The sequence below is a fragment of the Sipha flava genome, unplaced genomic scaffold (genome assembly GCF_003268045.1).
Source record: "Sipha flava isolate LNK unplaced genomic scaffold, YSA_version1 375_pilon_pilon, whole genome shotgun sequence".
NCBI lineage: Eukaryota > Metazoa > Arthropoda > Insecta > Hemiptera > Aphididae > Sipha > Sipha flava.
In genome coordinates, this window is record NW_020273083.1 from 1 (window position 1) to 21,206 (window position 21,206).

The 21,206-nt window shown below is 29.1% G+C and overlaps 2 protein-coding genes across 3 annotated transcripts in view; one reads left to right on the top strand and one right to left on the bottom strand.

The window, feature by feature from the left end:
• Nucleotides 1-4,952: 4,952 nt before the first annotated feature.
• Nucleotides 4,953-12,632, top strand: LOC112688086 (homocysteine S-methyltransferase YbgG-like). 2 transcript variants are annotated; one of them, XM_025561101.1, is made up of 7 exons: nucleotides 4,953-5,336; nucleotides 8,128-8,313; nucleotides 8,398-8,544; nucleotides 8,910-9,172; nucleotides 12,177-12,267; nucleotides 12,356-12,385; nucleotides 12,452-12,544. In XM_025561101.1, the coding sequence occupies exons 2-6, from the start codon at nucleotides 8,142-8,144 to the stop codon at nucleotides 12,379-12,381; spliced, it is 699 nt and encodes a 232-aa protein (XP_025416886.1). In that variant the 5' UTR covers nucleotides 4,953-5,336; nucleotides 8,128-8,141; the 3' UTR covers nucleotides 12,382-12,385; nucleotides 12,452-12,544. The 2 variants fall into 2 exon arrangements, with proteins under 2 accessions (XP_025416886.1, XP_025416885.1); XM_025561100.1 differs by having other exon boundaries at nucleotides 12,177-12,385; nucleotides 12,452-12,632.
• An 847-nt stretch (nucleotides 12,633-13,479) lies between these two features.
• The window catches only part of LOC112688088 (protein unc-80 homolog), a 41,467-nt gene continuing 33,740 nt past the window's right edge, over nucleotides 13,480-21,206 (bottom strand). The window contains exons 49-61 of the mRNA XM_025561102.1: nucleotides 20,865-21,001; nucleotides 20,590-20,794; nucleotides 20,380-20,532; nucleotides 20,100-20,303; nucleotides 19,792-19,908; nucleotides 19,571-19,714; nucleotides 18,823-18,949; nucleotides 18,368-18,580; nucleotides 18,115-18,299; nucleotides 17,895-18,057; nucleotides 16,884-17,090; nucleotides 15,526-15,647; nucleotides 13,480-15,050 (exon numbers count right to left, since the gene is read on the bottom strand). Of these exons, the coding sequence (XP_025416887.1) occupies nucleotides 14,643-15,050; nucleotides 15,526-15,647; nucleotides 16,884-17,090; nucleotides 17,895-18,057; nucleotides 18,115-18,299; nucleotides 18,368-18,580; nucleotides 18,823-18,949; nucleotides 19,571-19,714; nucleotides 19,792-19,908; nucleotides 20,100-20,303; nucleotides 20,380-20,532; nucleotides 20,590-20,794; nucleotides 20,865-21,001 (2,385 nt within the window). The 3' untranslated portion in view covers nucleotides 13,480-14,642. The remainder of the gene's footprint in view (nucleotides 15,051-15,525; nucleotides 15,648-16,883; nucleotides 17,091-17,894; nucleotides 18,058-18,114; nucleotides 18,300-18,367; nucleotides 18,581-18,822; nucleotides 18,950-19,570; nucleotides 19,715-19,791; nucleotides 19,909-20,099; nucleotides 20,304-20,379; nucleotides 20,533-20,589; nucleotides 20,795-20,864; nucleotides 21,002-21,206) is intronic.

The window sequence follows — 21,206 nt, forward strand, 5'->3', positions numbered from 1 at the left end:
GGGGGGTAAGAATCCCCCCTCCCCATGAACCTGAGATTTATATTAAATTTCAAAATTGTTGTATTTGATTTGATGTTCCAATAATAGAACACATAATTTTATTATAATTTTTCATAAAAACACTTTGGTAACTGTAGTTTTATTTTAGAGAGCAAATATGTATGAAAATTACGTTGAGAAGCATTTGGAATACTTAATAGCTATATATATTAATAGTTTAATTTACATCATGTCAAAATCACGTCATGGCTGTCGTTTAAATTTTAATTATTGACTATAGAAGCAAGCTAATTAAAATATTTAAGCCATTGATTTTCAAAATAATTGAATAATCTTCTTTGTTTGAAATTATTTTTTTTTAATGAATGTCATACAGATCTGAATAAATATATAAATCATTCATAAAAAAAAATAAACGCTAGGAGTCCAGGGGCGTCATTTGGGGTATTGCAAGGTATGCTCATGCATACCTAAAATTTATCAAAATGCAATTTGGCCTGGCTATAATTTTTCTGCGCCGGGCAAAAATTATTCTTTTTTTATTTATAATTGGTCTCAAGCATCGGCATCCATCATATTATAATATATATAACTATAAGGTGCCGTAGTAGGTATGTTGCTTGTGTTATGTTGAACTTTTGGAACATAGTTTAGTTCAAATAACCTATATATAGGTAGCAGCGCCGGACAAATTAGTGTCTAGCATAGATAAGTATAATATGGGGGCTAGGGACTGCGGCTAATCACTACGCTCAATAATACAACATGCTAAAATTAAACCGTTGATATTATTAATATTTTATATTATTATATATGTAATTTTAAAATACGATTATGGACTGTGGTTGCGAGTTAACGACAATGTCTGGAACGTCATAACAATTTCTGCGAACTGTACTTCTCAACTGTCCCCGCCAATCACAATCACAATAATAGATTTACTATGACATTGCTGTGTTCACCATGGGTACTTCAGAAGATAACTTTAAAAATAGATTTAATATTATTATTTTATAGTTCCACGTTATAATGTAATCAATTGTCATTTGTCACTCGTTACTCATCAGTGTTGGTTTGAAATTTAAAATATTGTGCATTAGTGTTATTATTTATTATTTAGTTTATTACGTTGAAATTTTGTACGTGCTGTGTGTACCCATGTACCTATCCAGTCATCTAGAATCCAGATCTCATTGTATTAAAACATAATGAATAAACGAAAAGGTGGTGCAGCACGTCTTCGGGAGAAAAATAAAAAACTACTTTTGTATTTGGCCAATTTTAATATGAAAGTAGATTCGTTTTTTATACAGAGCAGTAAGGTAAGTTAGTCTATACTCAGTATAGTAATAGTCCACCCTTACCTATAAACAATGGGTATAAATATAATGTGTAGGTACTAAGTAATTTTTTCAGTCTCAGATATCTAATATTGGAGTAGACAAGCAAAATGATTCTTGTATAAATGTAATAAATAACAACGATGATGTTGAAATAATTATCCCTACACAAAGTTCTACATTTTCAAATTAATTGATAAATACATCTGTAAGTACATTTTTAAAGTATAAAATACATTTTATGTGTAGTTAAAACAATTATAATTTTTTCAATCTAAGATTTCTGGTATTAAAATAGACAAGCAAAATGATTCTTGTATAAATGTAATAAGTTATGATGATGTTGAAGTAATTATGCCTACACAAAGTTCTACATTTTCAAATTCATTGATAAATACATTGTTATTAATAATACATGGCGATCAAACAGAGAAGTAAGATTACTCAAAAAATTATCAACTTTTAAATTTATTATAATTTTGGAGGTAATGGTTAATGTCCTTGAATGTATATATTGTTTGTCATGTGAACTTCAAAATTCAAATATTATTCTATCAAAGGCCATGTTATTAGTGAAATATTCAAGGAATAATATCTTAAAATTGCGCTGTGAAGAATCGTGGTTGAAATTTCATCAAAAAGCAATTGATATAGCAATTTGTAATGGCATAAAAATGCAAACCCATAATAAGCACGAGAAAAGAAAACAGACTTTCAATAAACATTTGAATGATTATTTTGTACAAACCACTCTGGGAAGAGATAAAAATAAAGAAAAAGATATTTCGAGTATGAAAGTTGAGCTTTTGTATCATGTAGTTGATAGGTATTTATTACATATCTAATTAATAACTTCATCAAATTAATTAATTCACAAAAGTATGTTATTTTTTAGGATTTTAACGCAGTTAGATGAACGTTTTTCAAAAAATGATCAAGTTTTTGACATACCTATTTAATGTATTTGACTATACAAATGCTGACTTTCTTCATGCAGAATGTGGTACTATTAATTAGTTCTTATACCACTACAAAAGTTTTCAAATTAATACTTTGAACTTGTCATCAGAATTTTCTTCAATAAAGGCAACATTAGAACTAGAAAACAATTCCCAATTTAAATTAGAATTAATATTAAATATTGTTTTAAATCTACCATTTGCATTTCCTGAAACAACAAAAATATTGTCCATAATGTTAACATTACCAGTGATAACAGCATCTAATGAACGTTTCTTTTCTTCACTGAAAGGGATAAAAAATTTCTTAAGAACATCAATTGGTGGTGAAAGATTAAACGATTTAATGGTTCTTGGAGTTGAAATCGAAGAAGCAAATCAAATTAATTTGAACGATGCAGTTGATGATTTTGCAAAAATGAAAGTCAGAAGGTACCCACTGTACCAATAGTAAACATAATTAAATTATTTTTTTTAATATGTATTAATATATTATTATTTAAATGAAATAATTTAAAAATAAATGTTTGGTTTATATTAAATAACTTATGTGTGATTAAAAATTTCAGGATTTGATTTATTTTCAGTGTCTAAAAAAAAAAAAAAAAAAAAAAAATAGTACAATTTAAAATAAAACAAAGTAGATATTGAGTATTGACTTGGGATTATTAGGTAGGTATATACAATATACAATATTGATATATTAAATCATTATATTGTCGAAGAATGAAATTGTTGAGCGTAGCGAGAAAATTTTTTTTCTAATAACTAGTATATAATACATTGGCCTGCCTTGTTTTTAGCATACCTTTCAAAAAGTTGAAATAACGCCCCTGTAGGAGTCGAAAAGTATCAACACAATGGATTATTATCGCAGTCGTAGACGGTACGCGAAGAACATTCATTATTTTGTTTATAATCAGCTTTGCCGGTTATCTGATATCCAATTTAATCAATTAAACCTTATTGTACAGTTAACAATGCGTAAACATTTTTTTTAAAAAATACATGTATACATTGTACAATAAACGCACGCACGCAAACACTATTGTTAAGGTGTACACACACTTGAACATTTCACCGTAACGTAACATTGCAATGTAACTTTAATGCTCAAATGTGTACGCATCGTTACTAGATTTGACTTACTTATATGGGGAGGGGGGATGACTCAAATTTTTTCTTTAATTCAGGCTCAAAATTTACAAGTCAAATTTTGGAAATATTTAAATCGGGTGAATCCTTAATATTTGTGATTTTTTTTTTTAATTTAATGTCGGATCCACTTAGAATCGACTTTGATGTGGTTATTTTTTAACACCTGTCTTTAAAAAGCCGATAAAAAGCCCAATTCAGTATTCACAGCCATGCGTAATTTGATTTCATTATAAAATGATCCATGTTAAATAATTTGTAATGTGTATCTCACATACTCGTATAATCGATTCCTTAATACGGATTCAGGGGGGTCATCGTCCCCTTCGTCCACCCTAAAATACGCCCCTGGTCGTTACTGTATCATTGGGGCGTGCTCTGTTCGCGACGTCGACACTACACTGGGCTGTCGGTTTTTTGACGAACATCAATTTATATTACATAACGTCCCAAGTATGTACGGTAAACCAATAATTGGTAATTATTATTATTATTACCAATAATTATTGCTCGTCGCGAGTAATCGCTGACAGATGTGTTTTTAGTTAAACTAATTTTTATTTTATTAATTGTTAATTATTATTACTATAATTACTATTATCGGTAGTATATTTTATAAAAAAAAAAAAATACGGAATGCAACAGTTCTTCATTTTATCGAATTGCATAAAAATAAAACTATGTTATGGGATCCTAAATATTAAGAACTCTAAATATTAAAAAAAAAATTGGCCGATGCGTGGGAGGAATTAGCTGCTGAAATGAATACTACCGCGGTGGAGTGCAAAAAAAAAATTACTAGTTTATTGGCTTCTTTTCGTAGGGAAAAAATGAAAATAAGAAATAATCATGGAACCGGTACAGGTAATAATAAAAATGTTTAGTAAATCTGATCCACTAAACGAATTCCTTGATTTACATAAACGTGTTTGCCATTATCTTCTATTTCTTATTCGTTTTTTCTTTTTGTCATTAAAATAAAAGCCGCGCTAACAACTTTTAAATTAGCCATACGTGCGTACACTCGGACGTTGGGTGAAAATGGATCAACTGCGAACAACTCATTCGGTGTAGTGGTCGCCGCGAACGTAAAGACTTGTCGTGTAACGTAACACGTAACAGCGAACACACAAGAACTTTGTTAGGTACACTACGGCGTCACGTTACACGTGAATGCTCCGGTGTGCGCCCGGAACGCGAAGTACGTTTCAAGCGATCGTTTTCGGGAATCGCGCGACATCAAAACGTTCGAACGTTGCGCGTCAAGACGTGCGGGCCCGAACGATGTGTACACGTGTGTGTTACGCCGTCGACGAGTGCGACCGCGTGCGCGCGATAAGAAATTCCGTGACGCGTCGCTACGATTGCGGGCCGGGCGAACGAGTGGACCGGCGACGGAGCGGGACGGGGAGAACGCGACCGATATCGCGGCTGTTGAAACGTACGCGCGTCCCAAGATTAATAGATAATATTGGTTATCATCTATGAACCTCGCGCGTGTACCGCTCGGGACCACGACGAAACCCGTCGGGTTTGTTGCAACAGCCGTCGTTATCGTCGTTTCGGTATCACCGCGGTACGTGCGTTATCGTCGCGGGTGAACACTTCGAACGGTCGCTGTCGTTCGAACGTTGCTATCCGCGGTCCACTCGTCCGTCGCGCACGTTCCCGGTGCCACGTGTCCAACAGCGGTGAAACGACGCAAGGCACTCGACCCCCTCGGTTTTCAATACGAACGCGGTTCCGTTCCGTTTCCACCGACTTCGATCGTCGCGTTCGGCAGCGGTCCGTGGCAGTACGTGCGAGACGGTACGATATCCGTCCGGCGGCCGATGACAGCGAACGCGGTGGGTACCGACATCATCTGGACCAGAACAAAAACGTGAGTAAATCGTATCCGTCGCTGTGGTCTTGCCCAGGGCCGGACCGGGCCGGTAGAGTAGCTGGCCGCTTAAGAGCCGGTGCCCGATGGCTGGTTCCTATTACGCGTTACGCTTACGCCTAACTTAATTACAAAATATAATTGGCTAGAAATTGAAACCGTCCGATAAAACGGTGTTATCAATAATCATAATCACGGTCTATTATCTACTACGACCGTCGTGATATCGAGATCGTAGAGTTAATTATCACGGACGAAAATAATAGAGGACTAGTTTTGGATTGCCATAAACTTATAAGGCCAAGCCGGAACAAAACAAACAAATTATTGAGTATTATATTTTTTATATAACTTTTAATATATTAAGAGGACCAGTGGCGTAAACAAAGGAGGGATGTGGAGATCAGATCCCCCCTAGGCCTTTTTTTAAATGTTATAAAATAATGTTCTTAGTGTGAGGGCGTTAGAAACGTAAAAAAAAATAATGATTTGTTTCCAAATGATTGCCCCCCCCCCCATAAAAAGTTACGTATACGTCACTGAAGAGGATCATTAATGGCCGGCAGTATAATATATAATAATTTTTTTGTAAAATAAAATGTATTATATGTGTAAATTACAAATTATGTTTTTATTTTATATTGTTAATCGATTACAATTAAAAATATATTTGAGATAAACTGGTCGAAATTAAAAATTAAACAATACTACATTTCCTCTAGACATCTAAGCGGGACACATAGACGTTCCGATAACATTTTTCGGGACACCGGAACACGAAGTCTAAAACCGATGACAATCCTGGTTTTCCGGGACGTATGGCAACCCTAGATTAGTTGGAACAGGTTGGAGGGTGTGGGCGAAATCGCCATAAAAGTATATAGAATTTGATGGTGCGCCCAAGATGCGTGGCGAATTTAATCGTCTTCAATCGCATATAAGAGAAAATCCTAAAAGCGTATATATATATGGTGCTATGCGCATATGTTGGATTTGTGACTCCTGCTCTAATATTCTTGGATATTCGTCAACTTCGTTATTAAAATTATTATCTTAGATTATTTTACTTATTGACTTATATATTTTTAATTTTGGTAATACCTTTAAAAATAGACTAAAGCCTAAATATATTATCTAACAACTATTTACGAATGTTATTTTCATAACCTTTGGAAAGAATTGTAAAAAAAATAGGAACTTAAACCCTATAGCTTTCTTAATATTTCGGGGATAATTTAGGACTACTATTATTTTGAGGATAGTGGGCCGGATCCTACTCAGCCCGCCCCTGGTGTCGCCCCCTCCACATTTTACCCGTGGATACGTTAGTTTTAACGTGACACTTGCGTACCTATTGCAGGACGGAAAAAAAGTGTCCGTGTACTATGTTGTATTCAGGATTAGGATGTTTACGAGAAATTTAAAACGCTAAAAAAATGCATGCAAATATAACATTAAAAAAAAAATCAGATACGACATTTAAAATGTTTATCATTAATTGAAAATGTCAGTTTTCTTTACTCAAAATAAGCTGTAAAAAAGTGAAATGGTAAAATATTAATATTTCTCTTACAATTTATATAACTATTTATTATTGATTTTTTTTGACTCGGAAGATACAAATGTATATACAAGTGCGTCACTGCTTTGCTTCGAAATCCCCTTGAATGTTTTGCATTATGTCACTTGCAAAATGTTGTAAAGTAATTTTGTTCTCAGTTGCAATTTTTACTCCAAATACTTTACACAATAACACTGAACCATTTATTGAATATACATCCTCTCCTAACTCGGAGACAAATCTGCGCAGTCGAACAGCTTCCGATCATTAAATTTTGAACCGTCAACATATAGAGGTTAGATTCCCCATAATATAATTAGTAATTATTCTAATATAAAGGAAAGATTACTGAAATTCAATTCATTAAACACACGTGCTACAATTATTAAAAAAATTAAATGTTCTTAAAATTATATTTTATTTTTTTGTTGTGTAAATTAATCTTATAATGTAAATTTATATTTTTTTCTTAACTAAATATATGATTTCAAAATAAATTATTAATTAATAATATTATATGATTACTATATAAATCGGTAGTTTAAAAAAAAAAAAAAAAAACGTTAAGAATATTTTAAGTTGTTAACAAAAATAATTAACTAGCCGAAAAAAGAAACGTTCATTTTAACCGATAAATGTCCTAACCCCCTCCGAGAGACTATCGTCTCAAATTTTTATACAAAATTATTTTATAATCTTAGTCGTTGTATCAGAAGAATCGATCAGCCCTGGGGCCCTCAAAAGTTTTCGCCTTCCCTCCATGTACATTAGTTATTAGTTTTTCAAATCGTGTAAGTACGTAAAATACGAATAACAATTTATCATCGAATCTCTATAGTCGTTATATACTTACTTAAATAACTTAATTTTATAATCGTTTTTTTTTTTATATTCTTCTCTTTTCAATAATTACTATCCAAATTATTGATTAAGAATGTGCCAAGGTTTCAAAAAATAGCTTGATACCATAATATTCAAACAGAAATAATAAATATTTTGATACTTATTTGATAACAGTAATTAGTATTTCTAACGATTTTAGTAGTCAATAATAATGAAGGGTTAATAATTTTAATCAGTGATTAAAAATAATGCAGAAACTATGTTATCGTTATGGACTAATTAACGTAACGGATTAATTAATTAGTTAACTATTATACAATTTATTAATTAAACATCCATACAAATTATATTTGTATCTACTATAAATAATTTATTTTCTCAAGACAGATATCCAGGTTAACATGGATCCGACAATATTAAATGAAAAAATGTATCTATTAGATGGAAGTTTTATTAGTGGCGTCACACCTTATATAGACATTGACAGCGTCAAGAAGCATCCACTTTGGGGATCAAATTTACTATTCAATGACGAACAAGCTGTAATCAATAGCCATAAAGACTATATCAGAGGTATTTACTATTAGGTATAATTTATACATTATAATCTAAAAAGAATTTATTTTTAATTTTTGTTTTATAATAACATTATAATAGCTGGAGCTGAATTTCTAACAACTAATACGTACCAAGCAAGTATTGGAGGTTTTATGAAATATTTAAATTTAGACTACGAACAAAGTTACGAGTTAATTAAAAAATCTGTTACAATTTGTAAACAAGCGATAGCGGAAGAAAATTCTGGTGAGCATTGATATTATAATATATTTAATTTTAGCAAATATAAATAATTATAATCACATACGTTTTCATGTTTATGATTCCACGTAATTTGATTGCGGTAAAATAAGCGCGAGATTATCACGAGCAATTTAATCGCATAAATTAAAAGAGCGGAGGTTAAAAGAGCTTGAAGTTGATGTATAAATTAAAATACATTATAATTTCATTATTAGTTTTATGATTATGGCGTTTAAATTGCTCGAACTATTTATGTACCGCGATTAAACTGTTGGCGACCAAATTACCCCGCTCTTATGACACGCGTACATTTTACCACGACCAAATGACGCGACACCTTGAATTATTGTATTTAAATTAATTCATAGAGCGAAATATCCGAATAATGGGATCTGTTGGTCCATACGGTGCTTGGTTATGTGATGGTTCAGAATATCATGGAAATTATATAGTTAATTTACCTTACAAAGAACTATACGACTGGCACAAACCTCGAATTCAAGCGTTGATAGAGGCTGGAATTGATGTCGTACTTTTCGAAACCATTCCTTCGGTTGACGAAGCAATTATTTTATTGGACATACTAACCGAGTTTCCATTTCAAAAAGCATGTTTATCGTTCTCGTGTAAAGTAATTATTTTATTTTATCTTTTTATTATTAATATTCTATTATTATCTGTGAATTCCAATGTACATTAGACAATAAAATACTTACAGTATAGATAGTAAGAAACTAGCCTGTAATACATTTAATTATGCTTGTTGCTCTAACCAATGCCGTACATTAAAATTAAATGATTCAAGTCCCTAGTAAAAATGTACTATTTTTATACACAAATATAAAAGTGAATAAATAAGTAGGTGTAATAAGTATTAGAAAAATAAAAAAATAAATATTTTTAATCCATTAATAATAATAGTATTGATTATATATTACTAAGTAATACTATTAGTAATATATAGAGCAAGGACTTTCATGCATTTACATATTTTTTCTGGTTCACTTTATCGTATGCTTGTTAAGTACAAAATACATTTCATAACGTTTATGATGAAATACTCAAAGTTTTTAATGCATATTTTTGCATATTTGGACATTTTTTAGTTTAAGGGGTATATTTTTGATTATAAGAGCATATTTTAAGCTTTTAGTGCATATTTTAATGGTTTATCGAAAATCAAGCTCTTTGGTGAATATTTTTCATGAACTAATGTCAACAATTGTTGTAAACTCATAAAGACGATAAAGATAAATGTTATCTTGAAATAATAATAATGGTCAGTAGGTATTTATTAAGACTATTTTTGTATTTTTAACGAGTAGTAGGTACGTGGTATAAAAACGATAGTATCAAGTGTCTATAGTCAGTGGGTAGATTAGATTCGCATTAGTTCTAGAACATTCATCGCGTGTGTGTTATAGTTTTGTATGTTTAATTTTCATATAACGTTCATGTGTTTAATTTTAGTCACTCTATCAATATGCCAAAAGAAAAATCGACAAAAGCTTATCGTTTGTGTAATTTTGTAATCGAGTTTGGTGAATCTGTATTTTCAACTGATAATCTTATTTTATTTTGTAAAATCTGTAACGTGAAAGTAGCAAATTAAAAACGTTTTAGTATCATACAACACCTAAAAACTGAAAAACACATCAGAAGTGCAGCACGTTTAGAAAACAATAAAACAAATAATGTGCAACAATTGATTACAAATCAAAAATCAAAACTATCGGAATTCAATTCAGATTTATGTAAAACTTTGCTATCTGCAAATATACCACTCTATAAACTAAAAAACACTCATTTTAAGAGTTTTTTAGAAAAATATATGCAAATAGATATACCTGACGAATCGACACTTCGAAAATATTATGTAAACGATTGTTACAATCAGACAATGGATTAAATAAGGGTCACTGTCCAGGATAAAAAAATATGGGTGTCAATTGATGAGACTACCGACAGCAATGGAAGGTATGTAGTTAATGTAATAATTGGTACACTAGAAATTGATTGTCCTCGAGAAATTATGTTGTTGACATCTAAGGTGTTGGAAAAAGTTAATCATTCGACAATAGCAAAGTTATTTGATAAATCAATGGCTTTATTATGGCCCAACGGTGTTCAGCATGACGATATTTTACTTTTTGTTAGTGACGCAGCACCATATATGGTTAAATCGGCATCTGTAATAAAAGTTTTTTATTCTAAAATGGTCCACATTACATGTTTGGCTCATGGTCTTCACAGGGTTGCAGAGGAGATTCGTAACATGTTTCCAAAAGTAGACAAACTAATTTCAAATGTTAAAAAAACTTTTTTAAAAGCACCATATCGAGTCCAAATTTTTAAAAACGAAGCTCCTGAAGTAATGCTCCCACCTGAACCTATAATTACTCGTTGGGGGACGTGGTTAGATGCAACAGACTATTATTGTAAACATATACAAAGCATTCGAAATGTTTTTATGAAGTTGGATGACGATTCAGCTTCTATATTAAAAGTAAAAAATATTTTGGATGACCAACAATTAGACGCAAACTTGGTTTGTATTATAGCAAACTTTGGAATTATATCTAAATCGATTACCCAGCTTGAAAAACGTGGATTAAAACTAGTAGTCGATTCAATTAACATTGTAAACAGAATGATAGACAATATGAACATAATTGATACACAATCGAAGAGTAGTGGAAAAACTTAAAAAAGTAATAGAAAAAAACAAAGGTTTCAATACGCTTCGTATAATTTCAAATATTTTAAATGACACTGAGGAAAACATTGATGAATTAGGAGATTTGAATGCTAGTGAAATGGTTTACTTCAAATATGCACCGATCACGTCAGTGGACGTCGAACGAAGTTTTTCGCAATATAAGAACCTGCTGACAGATAAAAGACGTTCTCTGCTATTTGAAAATATCAAAGAAATGTTAATAATTCAGTGCAGTTCTAATTTAGGTAAGGTAAATATTCGAGAATAATTCAACAATTATTTTAACATACCTTTATGTGTAGAATAATAATTAAGAAGAATGGGATCCAACATTATATACATATTATAACTTTATTTTATATAGAATAATAATAAAATTAATTTTTTTAAGGGCATATTTAACCGCATATTTTTAATTTTTTGATGCATAAGTGCATATTTTTAAATGCATATTTGATGATTTTTTAGTGCATGAAAGTCCTTGCTCTAGTAATATATAATCAATGATAATAGCAATAAAATATTTTTTGTCTCCATATGGTATTTTATTGGTGTTGCAAAATAAATAATTTTTGTGTGAATGACAATATTAATATTTTTCTATGTATTAACACACGTTAATAATTCTCATGGAATCTGTAGCATTCGGAATTGGAGTTAAAATAATCATACTTATAATTCTACGCCTGAAAAAAATTTTCATCAATAAATAAACATCACGTTTTGTATGTTTTACAACAATTTAAAAAAATAATAGAAGTGTATTTCTTCCATTTTTTCTGGAGCACACTTAATTGAAAATAAAATAGATGTTCAAAATGTTCAAAAATATACATTGGCATTATTTTAGTATAATTTGTGTGATGCATAACGCATTAGTATTATATTTTTATCGGTGTTCATATTTTGTATATAGGACGGTAATCACCTGAGTCATGGAGAAACGTTTGCAAGTGCCGTTGAAAAATTATGGACAAATGATTCCCGAAAACAGCTAATCGCTATCGGTATGAATTGCATGAATCCCAAGCTTATAACGCCACTTTTGATGTCCGTAAATACTGAAAATGTTAATTTTATTTGTTACCCAAATAGAGGTGGAGTATGGAACGCCTCATTGAAACGGTAATTGTTCATATAATCTTTCTTTTCTTTTTTTTTCTATTATAACTTCATTGACATTTTTTTCAGTTGGGACGATTCCCAAAAGTATACAATTTCCACCGACGATATAAATTTATGGAGAAAAAAAGGATTGAGAATATTTGGTGGTTGTTGTAATACTGATGCTGCTGAAATCTCATATTTTAGAAAATTGATTGACGCATTACCTATCTTTTTAGAGCAATAAAATACATTGTAAATTTCTGGATCGGTATGAAAATATTAATGTTTCCTAATAAACATATATTTTACATGGTAAAAAATGTGTACAACAGTAACCTTTATTATTTTAAAATAATATTATTTCTTGACTAGTCAATGTGTATGAAAAATATACAGAAATAATCATGTGTGTCAGTGTCTAACGCTCAGATGTTAAACAAAAATATGATATTAATGCATTTCTGAGTAATAACTTATTATTATTTTTTTTTTATCACTTTTTAGAATTTAAATTTCGAATTTATAATCTGAAGAACTTTCAGTATTCAAACTTATGTACTATATTATAATATGAAGGTAAAACAAAATACAGAAACTTTATTTTATTTTTAAACATTATTATATTTAATATTGACTATAGTAATAAATAATAATTTGATCCCTCACAAAATTCAATTAGACTAAATATAATTCTCTATAGTAGATAACTAGATTATAACTTATATTTTATAGGTATTTTTAGTCACAGTTACAAATATTATTTAACTAAATCATTAAATTTATTAGAGATAACAAATAAGGGCGATTGTAAACTCCACCAGAATATTGGTGAAGATAAAAAGGTAATTAAAGGTCTAGTGTAAACTCCACAAGTTTTTTTTTCTTACCTGTAATGGGTATGTAAACTTTGCCAGTTTTTTTTGTTTATCTGCTCAGTGCTCACATTGCCACGTGCCTTCTCACATTAAATATGTTGATATCTATTGCGATGATTTTTTTTTTTTACTGTGATTAAAATATTTAATGTGAACGATTTTTAATTATTATTATGAAAAATATGATTTTATATTATTAGGTTATAACGATTATTTGTTATAATTATTTTACTATGATTTAAATATTTTATATGAACGATATAATATTATATAATATTATAATTTAAGTGTAATAATATATCATATTAAGTTTATACTACTACTCGATTTTCTTCATTGGTGGAGTTTACATGTACTCAATTTTACCTGACTTTTTTAGTGATGGAGTTTACATGAACCCAATTTTATCTGTTTTATTTTTCTGGCGGAGTTTACAGTAAAAAAAGGTACTTGTGATGGAGTTTACATGCGCCCAACAAATAAATTCCATAGATAGTTTGTAGACTATAAATATAGTAAACATAAATCTACGAATGCGTTAATTATTAATGTCTAATAGGTATTTCCTGTCATAGAATTGACTGTTTTATAATTATATTTATACTAAAAACGCTATGCATTCAATATAAAAAGTAAATAAAATGGAATATCTAGTATTTAGATTGACATACTAAATTTATAATTTCTCATTTGATTTTACTATGTATTAATATGTTGGATCTTTACACAAAAATAATAGTAACTATCGATTGATATCGATCAATTAATAAACCACTGTTCTTTTAGTTTAATTATTTTATTTTTTAATAGTATTATATTCTTTTAATATAGGAAGGTAGATAAAACATAATACCTATTGATATTTGTTTACAAAAAATGTAGAAAAATTGGTATTCTTATACGAGTACGCTAGATTTATCCTTACGATGAAATTGTTACTAATAAGAAACGGGTTCGGTTGATAAATATTAGTGATAAACGTACTAACGTCCGTTTTTAAACGTAAAATGTAAAAATATCTATGAAATACGCTAAATATATTTAAACTTTATACTAAAAATGAACCGCACGTAAATATGTCTTACATGACGATTAAAACGTATTATTAATTTTTTTTTTTTTTTTACGAAAAATATTGTTTACGAAACACGCTAATAAGTCTAACTTTTAACACAGTCCCATTTTATAACGAAAAGAAACTGGACTTGTATTGTACTTGACGGCTAAACGTATTAATACCCTTTTTTTTTTAACGAAAAATATCTCTGAAGTACGCTAACAATAATAGGTGTGTTTCAACTTTCTAACGACAGAAGGAACTGGATGTGCGTACGTATTGCACTCGACCGTCGAACAACGTATCGGCGTTTTAAAGTGGCCAACGCTCGTGTAGTGGCCGCTCAGAGCAGCGTGTCTTCTTGCTCGAATGTGACGATCGTCTGCTGGCTGCCGATGTCGTAGCCATTGTAGCCCATCATGTCGTCGCCGGCCATCGCCAGCGACTCCGGGCTCTCGATGGGCATTATCGTCGAGCTGCTGTTGGTCAGGCACCGGTGCACCGGCGATGAGGACGAGTTCTCGTCCGAGCTACCCATCGGCATCATCAGCAGGCTGCAATTCTCCCTGTAGCCCGACGTGCTCGATGTCCTGGACGGAGCGCTGTGGCTATCCTCCTCCCATATCATCTCGGGCTTGGGCAGCATAACCGTCACCGTCCTGCCGTCGTCCTGTGGCCTCGCGCTCGAGCAATCGTAAGCGGCTTCGTCGTCTTGCTGGTGCTGCTGCAGTTTCCCTCCTTGCGGTATTACCTGCGGTAGTGGTATAGCGCACGTAAAAACGCTTATTTGAAATGTGCATTCGAATGTAATTTTTCCAGTGCACTGGCAACGGTGTTCGTAGAACAAACTTACGAAAAGTGTTTAATTAGTTTTAAAAAAATTTAAAAAAAAAAAAAACTTATCAAAATTTCTTCTTATTATGAATTATGAGTATTCATTTTTATCAATCAGATAATCAACAAAAGCATTACGTTACCCGATTTCATGAGGCACGAGTATAATGTATATACACTACAACTTAAAACCTAATATTCATACATTGTTATTAGTAATTTTTTTTTAAATTTTTTTAATTTTTGGAAGAATAAAATAATTACAACTAATAGGAATATACACTGTAAAGTAAACAATGGCAGATATTGGTTTGGCGAATTATATAAAATTAATACTAAGGTTTTCAGAAATATTAAAAAAGTAACATATAAAAAATACGTGTTTACTTTACCTCCATACGACGACTTTGACGAAATCTGAAAATTTTTCGACTTTGTGCTCTGGAACGTTGTAAGCGTGGTTCATTGTGTTTGTTAGAAAAATCAGTTTGTTCTCCATCAGCATTTTTTTGTTCTAAATTATAATTCGTAAAATAAATTTACACCAAATGTTGAACCAGATTTTGTTAATATTACTAAAACTATAAAATTTATCATGCATAATTTTTCCCTACATAGACGAATAAAAATTTGATATTACTATTTTTTAAATACTAAATGTTGAAATTAAATGGAAAGTTTAAATAAAAACTAACTTAAATAACTATTAAAAAGAATCGTTGATATTTATATGACTAATTTCAAAGTTAATCATTTTTTGTTTGAATAAAAATTTTCAAGTTTTGTTTAATATTTTATTACATGGTAACACGTTTTAAAAAGTGGTACATATATTTAAAGAAATACACAAGATAAGTAGATACTTTTTAATATTAAATAAAACTACTTAATCAAAATATTCGATTTTCAATATTATTTTATAATTATTCAAGATAGTTTACAAATTATAAATGTACAAGGATTATATAACATGTTTACATGAATGTTTATTTAAAAATAACCGAAAAATATTCGTCCATATGAACTATATAGTACTGTATATATAGTCTATAATTTTGGCTTATTTTAAAACAATTAAAGGATACTAAAGATACTGAAATATTTTCTGATTATAAATAAATTATAATACTGGTTAATGATCGTCAATAACATAAAATATAGTATGAACACAAAACTCAATAAATGGTAATTTTTACTGCCATATCTTAACCTCTCTTTAAAATCAATTGGATAAAAAATGATAAAAGAGAAATAGCTATTAATCTATTTATATATTTTTCAAGTTTTCTGTAAATGTGACTGTATACCAGAAGTGAATTTTAATAAAAATCAATCTAATGATGTATTAAATAATTTTAAAAAAAGTTGTAATGATTTAATGTAACTAAATGTAAAAGTTTTTCATGAATAAAGTAAATACTTATGACTTTATAATGTAATAATGATTTTATTAAAAAAATTGTATTTAAAAAAAAAAAACAGTGATGTCAAAGTATTCGAATAATTTTTATAGTATTTCAAAATGTATTCTAAATATGTTTTTTGAAAATTATTCCAATACGTATTCCTACTACAAATAAAAGTGTTCTTTACTGGTGAGGGCATATTAAATTTAAATAGATATATTCAATTTTACGTTCTACTATGTATCACATTACATTAAAATGAACAATTATTTACAGTTTGTTTATGAATGACTATTAGTAGTAATTCTGATATTAAATAAATTAACATAATTTAAGATACTTACCTCTTGGAATATTTCCTAACGTTTTTATTGAACTTTCTTGGCTACTCAAATTACTTCGTACACTGGATATTGATTCTCTATGTGTGTTAATAGTACATACACTATATGAAGGATTTGAGTTTCCTGGTAGTAAATTAATAATAGATGGTCTGTGTTGAGTTTCACACGAATTCCGTACTCCATTACTTGATCTGATTCGTTGTTCATCTAATTATTTTAATTAATTAAATTTTTTGATTATAAAGTGACATTGATTTAAAAAAAAAAAATTACACTTTTAAAGCTTATGCTTTAAATACAAATATCAATACTATGGTTTATATTGCATGTAGGGTGAATTAAGGTATTTCAGTGGCATAGGCATTTTTGTAATATTATTTGTTGAGCATATAATGTAATAACATATTACACGATTGATTTGAGAAATAGAGTCATTTTTAAGATCAATGTAATTTTTAAGAGTAGATTTAGGAGGAATAATAAACTATCAAAAATCTAGAAAAATGTACCTTATATTTTACGTTCTATGTGTTAAGAAATTATATAAATTATTGCATATGTACCAAGATCGAGGGATAATCTTTAACTACACGTAAATAAACTATGATTTTAATGAAGTAAAACATGCTCGTATCACGTTATGTTGTCATGTTTAATATTGAATTTCGATCTTTTATTGTTTTATAGATTTTTTTCTTATATTATACTTCTTTAGTATTAGTTTCATTATTTGGATTAAATTGAAAAATTTAATAAATAAATCAACCAAAATAATATAAATAAATATTAAAATTATTGTTTGTTTATTTTAAAATTCTGCACGAAAATTTGCTTCGGATATTTTTTACTATTATCAAATTATAAACGTAAAATATTAACCAATTTAAGATGTTTAACGAATTTAAAATTAAAAAAGTTTTATATTTTATTAAGTTTTGTTATTTGGGATTGAATATTACTTCTAAGTTACGTTAAAATATTGATAAAAAAAAAAAAAACAAATAGTTATACCCAAACGATCGTCTAATTCTTGTTTGAGTTCAGTCATCTCATTCATTAATTCAACGAGAAGAGAACTTCTGCACAATGGAGTAATGGCTGTATAGTTCATATGTTTTTCTTTAATTGAATTCTGTGCAGCTAATTCTTGTTCTGTTACGTTTGTCAATGTCAACTGAAAAATAAATTAGTTAGCCGTGACCACAATAGTATTGTCATGACTATTGTATACTCTTTGTAGAATAAAAGGCTGAAGAAGTATAAATAATGGCGATCGGTTGGTGATCACAAACTCTATAAAAGACCAAATAGAAGCTCTGGCATCTGGTACATTCATAAGTTCTTTCACGGTATGTGCAATCCGCTGAAATTGCAAAGCTAACTCACTTTCGAAACATACAAGCATTATTTTCAAAGCTGAAAACACGAATAAAAAATTAATCGTTGCAGTAATAATATTTACATTGGTTTTATTAAATAGCAACCTAAAAATAGAACTTTAAAAAATGATTTAGAAACTGTGGGTGTGGGCTTTGAGTCCCTATTGAATGTATATGAGTTAGTTCGCAGATCCGAAGTTTGTTTTACATTTGTAAGCTGCACAAAAGTCAGACACGTTGTTTTTACAGGCGGGCTCATTGAATTTAAGACGACCAACAGCATAAATTTTATATCACAAGGTCTCATACAATGCATATCTGAAAAAGTTTGGTTATTAGAAAAAGTTTGGTTATTGCTCATTAGAAGTTTTATAGTTATAACAAATAATTGCCATTAAAATTTAGTAGTGTACATAAATTAAATTAGTTACATTTACAAATTACAATAATTGTGATAGTAATTATTATTATTGAATCAGGGCCAACATATTTAAATATGTAGTTTATATTTGAAATATAATATGTCAATCGATTAATAACTTTATTAATACAATACATACCTTTTTTTCCAATGCCAACTCTAAAACAAAGTGGTAAAAACAAATTCATGAGAAAGCCCTCCGTTTTAACTTGAGATGACATTATATTAGCCATTCCTCCGACTGACTGTTCAAGAGTATAATTATCCTGTTAATAGAATATGAAATATTATAATTTAATAATCAGTTAATTAATTATATTTTGATAATTCATTTATGTAGAAAATATTGCAAAGTAGTTGTGTTATCATTAAAGAGTAATTTGGATATTTTTTCGTCCACTTTTATTTATGTCTACTTCAGAAATCTATCTCATCATTATTCAATTTGCTGCGTTTAATACAATTTGTTGCAGTTTATTCTAAAACAATTTTTTTTTACACTAAAAAATGAAAATAATTATTTCTGTTTTAAAGTTAATATTCAAGAAAATATTTAAAATTCATAATGATGATTACATGAGTAATATTTCTTATTTTGACTCTATAATATGCTTTATGTTCCACAACTATATTTGATTTAAAAATCAATAATAATATTAATAATATAATATAAATTACCCACGAATATTAAATAATAAATAATTCTGATCAATATAAAAATCTTAATGAAGGTCGTTTAACTACTTTAATTGAAAACTTTTGCAATGTATTATATCACCAATATTTAACAATAAAATCCTATAGATATAAAAATAAAAATAATAATAAAACCTTAATAAATGTGCACTATTTTCTGATGATAACATTAACAATAATTTTAAACTTACTCCTATCGCTAAAATGTGTAATGCCAATAAGCGTATGACAATTGCACAAAAATGAGGCGGAGGCATTTCTATTGGTATATTAGATTGTTGAAAATTATCTACTACAGCAGTAATTGTACTTCCGGAATCACCGACAATGATACCCTATACATAGTACATAATATAATAAATATATTAAAATAAGTATAAAACTTTCATCAAAATATACGCTAAATATTTACTTGACACGTAGATATTAGAGCTTTGAAGTGTGGAATGTGTACAATAAATGGATGTTCTGATAATATTTCATAGACACCTTTTATCAATTCTCCTGCAGCATACCAATCAGTGTACCTCTAAAAAAAAATATTTATACATTTAATAACAAATTAATAACACTAATTATAATATATTAATTGCAATAACATAATTTTATGAATTTTAAACTAACATTTTTTTTACAAAATATTAATTTACTTGACAGTTTTTAATTATATATATAAAAAATATTTTTTAACCTTGTTGTTAAGGAATTATTTCTACTTACTCTAATAGATGGTTTTTTGTATATTTTATTAAATGTTTTATCAAGTCTTCTGAGAATCCCCAAGAGAGTCGGACGTAAGGCCTCTGCTGCCCAATCAACAACCGGTAAAATATTTGTCATATACTTCAGTAAACCTTTACACGACATTGTCTCTGGATCGTAAGGAGAAACTTTCAAGAGACTATGAGCAACTTCGCCTAATCTCTGTAATTATTTTTATTATAAAGTTCATAAATAAAATAAAAAATAAAATAAAAATAAATGAAAAATGAAAACCTACAATTTGCATTCGAGTATCAAGAATTTCGAATGGCTTTCCTTCCTGAGGATACTTACGGCTTAATTCAGTAAGCCTAGCATGACATATAACAAAAAAATCTGTCACAACAGATAACAAAACATCTCTAGTTCGACGAAATTCATTACGAAGAGCCTAAAAATAAATTTTTTTATAATTTCAATAAAATACAAGTAATTTAGTATATTTTACAGCATATTTTTCTTCAACTTGTAATTCAAAATCCATAAATTCTTTATCGAACGGAGATTTATGAACTTTACGCTCACTAAACATTTTAGAATTTGATTCTAATTCCCTTGTTTCACCTCCAGTTGGCGAGCATAATCCTTTACTACAGTTTCTTCCACTAGAATCTTTTGGTTCTTGACTAGTCTTTTGTGGCCCATTATAGTGCCTAAAGAAAAATATTAAAATTTAAAAATTTTAAAAAAAATTATTGTTTTTATATAATAGAATTCACATACTTCGATAGTGCTTCACTGTTGTTAATTAATGTCTTTATAGATATTATTAACTGGCTAATTACATCTCTTTCTATGTCTCGATAATTTGGTTGTTGAATGTGTTTCAAATAACAAGGTAAAATGGCTTCCAAAATAAGCTAAACATAAAAATAAAATAAGCGAAAATGTAAATAATAGTTTAAAAGTGTATTTAATTATCAAAACTCTATGGTAATCCAGAATACTGTAATAAAATTAAATAATTTAAATTTAATATATGATTGTTCAATGTTAACAATATTTTATGAAACTTTTTTTATACTGATCTATAGTTTTAATGGAAATCTAAACAATATTTTAGGT

Bases quoted from the DNA above. Each gene is read 5' to 3' on its own strand.
- LOC112688086 (XM_025561100.1), top strand. From the start codon at position 8,142: ATGGATCCGACAATATTAAATGAAAAAATGTATCTATTAGATGGAAGT. The intron at 8,314-8,397 runs GTATTTACTATT...ACATTATAATAG, and splicing joins CCATAAAGACTATATCAGAG to CTGGAGCTGAATTTCTAACA. The intron at 12,386-12,451 runs GTAATTGTTCAT...CATTTTTTTCAG, and splicing joins TGGAACGCCTCATTGAAACG to TTGGGACGATTCCCAAAAGT.